The sequence below is a fragment of the Chelonia mydas genome, chromosome 1, assembly GCF_015237465.2.
Source record: "Chelonia mydas isolate rCheMyd1 chromosome 1, rCheMyd1.pri.v2, whole genome shotgun sequence".
NCBI lineage: Eukaryota > Metazoa > Chordata > Testudines > Cheloniidae > Chelonia > Chelonia mydas.
In genome coordinates this window covers 8,595,550-8,606,830 of record NC_057849.1, presented here as the reverse complement: position 1 = coordinate 8,606,830, position 11,281 = coordinate 8,595,550, and the positions used below count along the sequence as shown (strand labels likewise).

The 11,281-nt window shown below is 49.8% G+C and overlaps 1 protein-coding gene across 3 annotated transcripts; it reads left to right on the top strand.

The window, feature by feature from the left end:
- The first annotated feature begins 2,283 nt into the window (after positions 1 to 2,283).
- Positions 2,284 to 10,415, top strand: LOC102945985 (ecto-ADP-ribosyltransferase 5). 3 transcript variants are annotated; one of them, XM_037911842.2, is made up of 4 exons: positions 2,284 to 2,764; positions 4,498 to 4,566; positions 7,934 to 8,651; positions 9,931 to 10,415. In XM_037911842.2, exons 2-4 carry the CDS (start codon positions 4,504 to 4,506, stop codon positions 10,026 to 10,028), a joined length of 879 nt encoding a protein of 292 aa, XP_037767770.1. In that variant the 5' UTR covers positions 2,284 to 2,764; positions 4,498 to 4,503; the 3' UTR covers positions 10,029 to 10,415. The 3 variants fall into 3 exon arrangements, with proteins under 3 accessions (XP_037767770.1, XP_037767704.1, XP_037767624.1); XM_037911776.2 differs by lacking the exon at positions 2,284 to 2,764 and adding an exon at positions 3,881 to 3,963; XM_037911696.2 differs by lacking the exon at positions 2,284 to 2,764 and having other exon boundaries at positions 4,325 to 4,566.
- Positions 10,416 to 11,281: the final 866 nt, after the last annotated feature.

Here is an 11,281-nt window from a genome sequence, read left to right as displayed (position 1 = left end):
TTTACATAACTGCAGTCAAAACCAAAACAATGGGGCCTAAACTTTAGAGCCTATAAGTCGAAGCATGAAGGGGCATATGAATGTTTAGCATATCTGGCACGTAAATACCTTGCAACACTGGCTACAACAGTGCCATGCGAATGCCTGTTCTCACTTTCAGGTGCCATTGTAAATAAGAAGCGGGCAGGGTTATTTCCTGTAAATATGAACAAATTTGTTTGTCTTAGCAATTGGCTGAACAAGAAGTAGGACTGACTGGACTTGTATGAGGTGAACTGAAAACACTATTTCTTTTGTTTATCTTTTTTACAGTGCGATTAATTGTAAGTGTTCTTTTTAATCTAGTTAATTTGTTTTGCATTGATCGCATGCATTAACTGCGATTAATTGACAGCCCTAATAAGAACTAAGTATAACTACAGCAACTGGTGCAATACTCCAAACCCATTTGAACAAAGCCCTGAGTTACACAGGAAGAAAGATTAAATCCAATCCAGCTGAGCTCTTCATAGAATTGTAGGACTGGAAGGGACCTCGAGAGGTCTTCTAGTCCAGTCCCCTTCACTCAAGGCAGGACCAAGCATTATCTAGACCAGGGGCAATTGGAAGCCACCTAAAAGTGGGGGGAAGCACCAGCGCCCTAACTGTGGCCCCGCCCTCCGCCCTGCCTCTTCTCCCCAAGACCCCACCCCCTTGCTCCTCTCTGCCCACTTCCCCCTGTCGCTTGCCCTTACAGCAACCTAAACCACCATTGCTTCTTGTCCTATTCTCAGACGTTAAGGAGAACAATTCTTCTCCTTCCTCCTTGTAACAACAACCTTTTATGTACTTGAAAACTATTATCATGTCCCCCCTCAGTCTTCTCTTCTCCAGACTAAACAAACCCAATTTTTTCAATCATCCCTCAGAGATCATGCTTTCTAGACCTTGAATAATTTTTGTTGCTCTTCTCTGGCCTTTCTCCAGTTCTTCCACATCTTTCCTGAAATGTGGCGCTCAGAACTGGACCCAATACTCCAGCTGAGGCCTAATCAGCACGGAGTAGAGTGGAAGAATTACTTCTCGTGTCTTGCTTACAACACTCCTGCTAATACATCCCAGAATGATGTTTGCTTTTTTTTGCAACAGTGTTACACTGTTGACTCATGTTTAGTTTGTGATCAACTATGACCCCCAGATCCCTTTCCACAGTGCTCCTTCCTAGGCAGTCATTTCCCATTTTGTATGTGTTCAACTGATTTTTCCTTCCTAAGTGGAGTATTTTGCATTTGTCCTTATTGAATTTCATCCTATTTACTTCAGACCATTTCTCCAGTTTTTCCAGATCATTTTGAATTTTAATCCTATCCTCCAAAGCACTTGCAACCCCTCCCAGTTTGGTATCATCTGCAAACTTTATAAGTGTCCCTATGCCATTACTTAAATCATTGATGAAGATATTGAACAGAACCGGACCCAGAAATGACCCCTTGGTGACCCCACTCGTTATGCTCTTCCAGCATGACTGTGAACCACTGATAACTACTCTCTGGGAACGGTTTGCCAACCAGCTATGCCCCTGCCTTATGGTAGCTCCATCTAGGTTGCATTTCCCTAGTTTGTTTATGAGAAGGTCATGCGAGACAGTATTAAAAGACTTACACAAGTTATGGTATACCACGTCTACACTTCCCCCCTATCCACAAGGTTTGTTATCCTGTCAAAGAAAGCTATCAGGTTGTTTGACACGATTTGTTTTGGACAAGTCCATGCTGACTGTTACTTGTCACTTTATTATCTTCTAGGTGTTTGCAAATTGATTGCTTAATTATGCTACTGATCAGCGAAGGCTGAGTGTGCGGAGCGACGGACTAACCCGAGTGTCCACCTCCAGCAACAACAAAAAATAAGTTAGGGTCAGAGTATTTAAGTTTCACATGAGAGCCAGGGAGAGGCAGGGGGCCAGTAGAGATTGAGCTCCACATTAGTCCTATTTAAAAAAAAAAAACAAAAAACCGAAGGGAATTCCCAGAGGAAAAAAAAACTTTGGCCCAGACCCTCAAAAGTATTTCGGTTCCTAATTTCCACTGATTCCAATGGAAGTTAGGAGCCTAAATAAGTTTGAGGCTCTGGGCCTTTGTTACCAAGCAATGTCAGAGCTAAAGTCTCTTACAAGTTTAAAAGTAACGGACCCCAGCTGAGTGTCTGTGTCACTGCCTTGTGAGCAGCAGCATTGCCATCTAAAATGGTCTCCGCTGGCTTTGGAGGTTAGCTCCTCCCGGAGGTCTGTGGCTAACGCTGCCTTGTCACCCCACTCTGATAGTTCTCATTTCCACTGCATTGAGACGGATGTGGCTACTTGGGGGGTGGGGGCTACTGGTTTCACACCTCCCTGAAGATGAGAGGGCTGGGCAGGAACTGAGTTCACACCTTTCCTCCTGCTATTGGGGTTAAGGTGACTTGCAAAGGGGGAAACAAACTGTGTTTGTATTTTGTTTGTCTTTCACGTGTTTAAGAAGGACAAAGGAGGTCACCCAGTGTCTACACTCCCCCTGCATCGACCTCAGCGGGTGGCCCCTGGCTCCAGGCCATTCGGGGAGGGGATCTTAGTGCGTTGACGTAGCGGAGCGTTTACATCTGCTGGGAACACAGTTGAGCATTGACGTGTGCACAAATAGGTGGCTGCATGGCACAAATAGGTGGCTGCATGGCACCTTACGTCGACCTAACTGCGGAGTGTCAAGCAGGCCTGAGTGGCCAGGGCTTGGCCATCTAGAGGGCAGAGGTAGGACTTGTAAGTTTTGAAACTGTTACACTGAAAGATGCGAATGGCTGTTATCAGCTGGGTCTAGGATCACAGACAACCACGGACCTCGTTAAAGCAAGTGGGTGCTGAGCACACCCATGCTGACAGCAAGAGCAGGCAGACCCCTTTAGGGAGTAGAAACAGCTGAGGATGATGGGGGAACCGCCCAAGGCATGAAGCCACGTGGCAGGCAGCAGCTAACCCGTATGGACTGAGGGGGTCTCCCTGTCTGCCAGTGCAAGGACTAGGAGACCTGGGGGCAGCTGTGTCTCTAAGAGGCAGGGGGGGCAAGAAACTGAGAGCAGACAAGAAGACTGGAAAGAGGGACAGTCTCAAGGACCAGCTGAAAGCACAGTAGCAGACCCTGATAGAAACCTGGAGAGAGGATTTTGGGTCCGGGGTGTGGGCGGCAAGTAGTGTTTTTGGTGCTACGAGCAAAAGAAATTGTTTCTTGCTGTTTGATTCCTTGTGCGTTCGCAGACACAGGACTTGGGACAGTCTTTGTAAATCAACAGACCTGCAGCCACGGAATACCTGACTGCCAGCAATTGCTACTCCCAGCTGGAATGCCCCGGGGGGCCCCCAAACTTCGACTAGCCCCTGGGATCAAAAGGAACAACGTTGTACTGTAGGGGGCCCTCCCGTGGTGGTCTCTGGCGAGAACTGCTCTCAGAATGGCTCAGCTGTGTTCTATACTGCTGGCAAAGGAAGGCGAGTCCCCGGGGAAATAGTCACTTTAGGGAGGTGGGGGAACCCCCATCCGTTGAAATGGCTCAGCCTGTACATTTAGAGCCCCATCCAGTGCCCCCGTTTAAATCAATGGGAAGGCTCCCTGGGCTGCAATGGGTATTGGTCGGATCCGCCCCTTGGAGCAGGAGGATCTGAGTTCTGTCCCCGGTGTTGCCAGGAAGTTCCGAGGGGCCAGGCTGGGCAGCGCCGGGACGCTGGCGTGTCCTGGGTAGTGCTGGCTGGGCTCCTGGGTGTATTGGACCCTGGGCAATGGGATCTCTCGCCCCTGTGACAAATAGAAGACTGTGAAAGGCAGCGAGGTGGTTTCCTGTCTGAGGGTGGGGAAGGAGGGGGGAGGCGAACAGGTTCAGCACAGTATAAGAAAGTGAGTCCCTTGGGCTGAGCTTCACTCTGAGCCTCCCAGGGCCATCCAGGCTTTGGACCTGCAGGTAGAGTAATATCTTTAACTCTTTGGGTCAAGTCCATCCCTGGGGTAAGCCCCCTGGCGGGGGGGAAGGGGTACAGCATGGAGACAGGTCAACCTTGTCTCTTCACTCAGACCTAGGGTTTTACGAGCAGCTCATGATTTGGGGGCCACGATTTTTGGAGACCCAACTGAAAGGGGTCAGATCTTTGCGGGTGGGGAGTGCTCTTAAGGTGTCTCAAGTTACTTTCCTGAAAATCACTCGTTACTTCTGAAAATTTTGTCCTAAGGAAATAAAACATGTCTGTATTTTAACTTCAAAAAGAAACAAAGGAAAGCTTTTGCCCAGACACATTCTTGGTGGCAACTCTTGCCCCAGCCTGTAAAGGTCTCTGCTTGTTTACAAGGGTTCCTGCTATCCGGATACCCATCCCTCTCCTGAGGTGGCTCAGGGGAGTCTCCATAGATGACCTCAATCGCCTTGGAACAAGGGAGCCAGGGCAGGCATTTCTCTTGGTTGATGTTGAGATTCTCATGGAATTTTCTTCCTGTCCCCCAGGTGAAGATGACATTTCTGTTGATCGCCGTGACTTACCTTTGCGCTCACACGTTGATGGACATCCCTCAGGTAATTCAATCTATGCTGTAAGGTTGGTAAGACCCAGTGCTGTCTAGTTATGTATCTTAAAGCTTTGCGCTGACCCTAGTACCTGACAACTTTCCATCTAAAAGAACTTGGCAATGGTAAGGTCCCTAGGGGGACTTCCTGGAGTCTCTGGCTCCTCTCTCTTCTGAGGTTATAGAAAGCTCTGCTGGGAGCAGGGTTTTCTCTTGGTTTATTTGTGGGGGAAGCACTAGAGGAGGTGGAAGGGACTGGCTGATGCTGTGAATGTTGTCCTGGGTTTGGTGGAGAAGCTCTGTTCAAGAGGAAGGTTCTGCAGGGTTTCCTAATGGTGGTCAGACCTGGATTATTCTAACCTCCTCTGGAACCTCACTGCAGAGCAGATGCCGTCACCCGGGAAATGCTTTGTACCAGGGCTTAAATTTAGCTAGAGCTGTCTGGGCTGGAACTCTGGTCAGTATATTCAACCCCGTAGGAGTCTCGGCATGCCCCATGGAGCTGAAACCCTGAGCCCCAGTGTCCCCCACCCCTGTGGGGCTAAAGTCCCAGCGCCTCCTCCCCCACTGCAGGGCTGAAGCCTCTAGTCCTGGTGCTCTCCCACATAGGGCCCTGAGACCCCCCCAACTCCGCAGCTGAAGCCCAGAGTCCCAAATGGGGGTAGGATATGGGTGGCTCCAGGAAAGTCTCTGAGAATTTAAGCTCTTCTTTGTAACCAGATCTTATGCACTTTGTTTTCTGCTTCGACTACTGAATCTGTTTCTAAATGAAGGGACAATCTGGGTATTTGTGGCAGACAAGAACATCACATGTTCCTTATGGACAATGCTGGGCTTAGATCCCGCTCTCCAGCTGTAAAGGCCCCGGGAGGGTCAGTTCCTGGGTGAACTCCGGCCCCTAGAGGAAGAGGAGTTTCTGCCACATCAGCTACTCAGGAGCTGGGACACTCAGATATCTTGAAATCCACGGGATCTGCCCATTCACATGAAGATCCTGACCCTCAGCAATGCTTGGCTCCCATCCATCTCCCAAGAGAGTCATGCCTCCCTCTGCTGACCCAGCCATCTCTGCGTCAAGAAACCCTGCTGGGGGGTAGACTGCAGAGAGTGGAACATGGAGCTTGTGAAAGCTGCCCCCCACCAGTGATAGCTGGTATGAGAAACTCCCCGTGGGCATGCAGATGCTCATGCAGCTGGAGAGCTCTGACCCATTTCGACCCAGGTGCCCCGATGCCCAGAGAGCCCCAGCTGTGCAGAGATTACAGACAGGGGCTTTGGTGGGGTCAGAGGAGCGAGGATTACACTGGGTAGATTCAATCACCTTCCACCAGCAAAATCTGGGCCATTTCGTTGGGTTTTCTGTGCTCGCTGCATAGAGACAAAGGGCACAATGTGACCCGCATCATCTTTGCAGAGGTGGCCTCCATACCTCTGCCTCCTTCGAAGACCATAGCTCTCATGCTGTGTTCTGCAGACCACAGGTGGGCAATGGAGCATCATCAGGGGGCTCATAGAATCAGAGAACCTAGATACGGGCAAGCTCTGTTAGACCCTCCAGTCCATCCCTGGGGCGGAGGGGGGCAATACTGGGTTGTTCCTGACAGCACGCTTACTGGGCCTTTGCACAGTGTAATTTTACCTAATGACGGGGCTTCCACCGCTTCCCTTGGGTCACTATTCCCCAGCTGAACTGACCACACTTTCTATTAAGGCTACATCTACAGATAGCTTATAAAGGGTTAACAGGTGGGTCAGTAGATGTCCTAAAACAGGACATGAGTATCAGATGCTATGAGCAAACTATTGACTCTGAGGCAACCTATAACAATTGATTAACCATCTATTAAAACATCTGTTGATCAGTTATTAATGCTGGTTCATAAACGGTCGATAGGTTTGGCAGTCCCACTCCTATTTCCCTAGCAGAATGTTTGTTTTTCCTGATCTTTGCTGCTTCCACCCCAGTAATTTCCCTGTGAGTCGAACTAATCTACTGTAAAAAGATCTAGGCCAGCCTTGACAAAACCCATGGGTGGTTTCACTTGTCCATCTGAAGACTCCATGCAGGACCCTCATTCGCAGAAAGGGCTGAGCTCCTGAGCTCTGAAAATCAGACTCCTCTGAAGTGCCTGCAGTTGGCCCCCCACCCCCCAATCACTTGTCACTTATAAAGAAAAAAATTAGGCTTAAAAAAGTCACTTCGCATGTCACGGTGTGAAACCATAATATGCACAGCAAGTATCTGCATCTGAAGAACCCTCCGTGAAGCCTCGCAATGAAATCCTCATGGTCCAAAGAGACATACGGAGGTGAGAAAGGAAAGTGAAACAGAAATACTGTGTGTGTGGCGGGGCGGTGGGGGTGGAGAGGTCAAGGGGGACTCACACACACACACACACACACACCTTGTGTTTTCAGAATTTTCTAAGTATAAACAAGTAATGAGTAGGGCCCTACCAAACTCACGGTCCATTTTGGTCAATTTCACGGTCGTAGAATTTTAAAAATCGTAAATTTCATGATTTCAGCTATTTCAATCGGAAATTTCATAGTGTTGCAGTTGTAGGGGTCCTGATCCATAAAGGAGTTGTGTGGGGTTTGCAAGGTTATGGTGCGGGGAGGTCACGGTACTGCTACCCTTACTTCTGCACGGCTGCTGGCCGCGGCGCTGCCTTCAGAGCCGGGCGGCTGGAGAGCGGCGGCTGCTGGCCGGGTCTGGTATTGCCACCCTTACTTCTGCCCTGCTGCCTGCAGAGCTGGGCCCTCAGTCAGCAGCCACCACGCTCTGGCCGCTCAGCTCTGAAGGCAGCAGCGCAGAAGTGAGGGAGGCCTGGTCCGGTATTGCCACCCTTCCTTCTGGGCTGCTGCTGGAGGGGAGCTGCCTTCAGAGCTGAGAGCCCAGCTAACAGCCGCTGCTCTCTGGCCGCCCAGCTCTGAAGGCAGCACAGAAGTAAGGGTGATGATACTGCGACCTTCCTAAAATAACCTTGTGACCCCCCTGCAACTCCTTTTTGGGTCAGGACCCCCAATTTGAGAAATACTAGTCTCCCCTGTGAAATCTGTATAGTATAGGGTAAAAGCACAAAAAAGATCAGATTTCATGGGGGGAGATGAGATTTCACAGTTTGTGACATGTTTTTCATGGCTGTGAAGTTGGTAGGGCCCTACCTATGGGTTTGTTTGGTAAGGGACACTCTCTCTCTCTCTCTCTCTCTCTCTCTCTCTCTCTCTCTCAAGCCTTGTTTATACCAGGGAAATTCAGAAAAAATGTCTCATGGTGGCTGGCCCAGCCCAGTTCCACTGGTGCCAGCTATGCTGGGAGCCCTGCAGCCAGGCAGCCATCCGCCCCTGGTGTTTTATATGCTGTGTTGTTCCAGGTGACTTGCCAGCCGGTGCTGGACATGGCATATGATGCTTTTGATGACCAGTATATCGGCTGCACAGAAGACATGGAAAATATAATCAAGTCTAAACTGCTGCGGAAAGAGAAGTCAACGCACAAGGTGTTTAGCAAAAGATGGGAAGCTGCAAAAAAACAATGGAATGAGAAGAAGAAAAACCTCTCTCTGCCTAAAGGGTTTAAGGATGAGAATGGAATAGCAATCCTGGCCTATACCAATGGAAATCAGATACCTCTGCACAAGGAGTTCAACAAAGCTGTGAGAGAGGCTGGTAAATCCCGAGCATATTATCTCAAACATTTCCCATTCAAAGCCCTTCATTTTTATTTGACCAGAGCGTTGCAGCTCCTGAAGAGAAACTGTGCTGAGATGTACGAGACGGAGGTGTACAGGGGAGTCCGTTCTCGCCGCTACAAGAAGAGAGGTAGCATGGTCCGGTTTGGGACATTTACCTCTTCATCTGTAGACTGGGACGTAGCTCAGAGATTTGGCTCGGCCACATTCTTCACCATCCGGACATGCTTCGGGGTCCCCATTGCAGACTTCTCTTATATCGGAGCTGAAAAAGAAGTGCTGATTCCTGTCAATGAGAAATTTAGGGTGTTCAACTTCACCCAGGACAAGAACGGTAATGCATTTGTCCTCCACAGCACAAACCGGACCTTCAGCCGTTACAACTGCGCCTACATAGAAGGTCAGTAGGAGACTTTGGGTCCAATTCTCCACACCCTAGGTTGTCACTTCGGTGGTGCCATCTCTTGGGGTATTTTTATCACAAGTCTCATGTTAGTTGGGTTTCTTCTTAAAGCCCCTGCTCCTGGAGTCAGGTCATTTATGGGACAATCTCAGATGGTGCAAAAGGGCTGCATCCTGGCTGGAGGCGGCTAGCAGAGAATTTCTCTTGTGGATGTAAAAGCAGCATAAGATGCTCCTGTGTTAGCTGCTCCCACCCCACATCTGCTGGGCGGGTGGGGTTTCTGAGGGCAGGGAGGGGGCAGGGCAGAGAGGAATTTACCACTTTCCCCACACCAGTGTGGGGGGTGATGAATGTCCCTCAGCCGTCACTAAGCCGTCTCCCATTCTGGTGCTAGGCAGGCTGGGGGAGAGGCTGGACATGTTTTAGAATTGACTGGGCAATTCATGAGGTGGCCTTTCGAACTCCATGAACCAGGCTGGGAAGAGATTTGTTACTGACCGGGCAAGAAGAAGAAAATTATGATCTGTATTCTAGCAGTGCCTAGAGTGAGATCAGGGGCCGGTTGTGCTGGGTGCTGTACAAACACACAGCCCTGCCCTGAAGAGCTCACAGTCTAAATGGGCAAAACAGACACCAGGTGGGAGAAAGGAAGGATCCTTGCTCCTATTTTACCAATGGGAAAGGGAGGCACCGGCTAGATGAAGTGACCTAGCCACGATCTCCCAGGGAGTCCGGTGCAGGGCCAGGGACTGAACCCAGATCTCCTGAGCGCCCGCCCATGGTCTTAGCCACACACCCATTTTCCTGTTCCTCCGCTGGGCTAATGGAGTGTGTCCGTGGTGCAGCACACGGCGACATCTCTCCGACTGCCCTCTTCCCACACCTTCCTTGCAAGGGTTCAGCGCGTTCTGGCAGCACCCCGGGATGGAGGCAGAACCCCCATTGCACAGGTCGCTAATCAATGGCAGAAATGGTGATTCCCAGCCTCACCACAAACAATAACCCTTCCTCAGTGGGTGAGCTGTTCCTTATACGTCTGCAAAGAGACGTGGTGGGTGCTCCTGGTATCTTCAGCGCGCGGCTCTCCAGCGTCTGGCTTGTTCTAGCTCTCATCTACCAATGAATCCCAGTGACCATTTTACTGTGAATGCAACCCGGCCGGCTGGCAGGGGAGCTGCCATTTCTGGGGCGTTCTGTCCCAGGGGGTTTCCCAATGAGGTCGCTAAGCAGGCTGAGTCAGACTGCAATTAACACAGGCCTTCTCTTTGCGTTTCAGGAAAGAAAGGGCGAGGGGGGGCCTCGCGCTTGGAAGGATTTCACGCATCCGGAGCACTTCGGGCTGGGCGTGCCGAAGCAGAGGCAGAAACCACGTGAAATGTTTGCTTTGCTCCTTTTCAGTCTCTTGTGCAGCCCACTTGTGTTCCAATATGCTATTAAACAGCCAGGGCTTGATGGGTAGTCACGATGTTAAGCTGACCTTCCCCAGCTTGGGAACTTGCAGCCTGCCAGTGATTTGTCAACAGATCACCACGAGAGGGCATGGGAGATCTTCCGCTGGATTCGCTTGCTGCATTTACAGCCAAAGCCTCCTGCTTTGCGGTATTTACTGTGTCCATCTCATTTAATAGGTAACTCTGAACCCCGGCTTTATGTCCTCTGGGTTGCAGATGTGAGCAGCATGTTGTCTGCTGGGATGATTTTGCTCTGCTGAGCTGATGTTTGATGCAACTTGTTTAATAAATTTGCTATAATTAACGAGAAGTACAGGGTCCTGACACCCCATTTCGTCACAAGTTCTAACTAGGCTGCTATGTAGGTATCCAGCCTTTCCCCCCACATCTCTTGTGGCGGGTCCGAAAAAGGGACTGGTGGGTGGAATAGCCCATCCATCATTGTTTGGTCCATGAACTAAGTCGAATTTACAACTCACAAATTCTGGTTCATCCATGTCCAGTCCCACGCTCTTCTTGTTTACCAGGCGTAAGCTTCACACAGCCCATGAATTCTATCAGGAGACCTTTTTGTTTGGACTAATTTTGCGTGTGTCCCTTTGGCACCTTTTCTCATTAACATTTGTTGATTTCAATTGTCCTTACATCTCTTGACCTTTCTCACAGTTGGGCGCACAGTCTAGGTAAATTTCTAAGCCCAAGTATCACAACACGTACCAGCCCCCTGTTATCAATGCAACAGAGCCCACTCAGAATGACAGGGCCATATTCAATCGATCATAAGGTCTCCTCTCGCTGCTCATCACTGTAATACGTGAGCGCATACCTCATAAAAGTGAGGTAATAGTGAAGTCCCTAGTGGCTTTCATGGAGGCTCTCTCTCTTCTCCATCTGCTGCTCTAGCTCTCACCTTCACAGATTTGAAGGCCAGAAGGGAGCATTATGATCAGACTCCGACCTGTGACACTACATACAGAGTCTCCCCCAGTGATTCCTGCACTGAGGCCAATCATCTCTCTTTGAGCTACAGCATGTCCTTTAGAGAAACATCCAGGCTCCATGTAAATGGAGAATCCTCCGTGGCCTGTGGCAAACTGTTCCAAAGGTTAATTGCCCTCCCTGTTAAAATGTGTCGTCTTCTCTGTTTGACCTTTGCTAACTCCAGCTTCCAGCCAG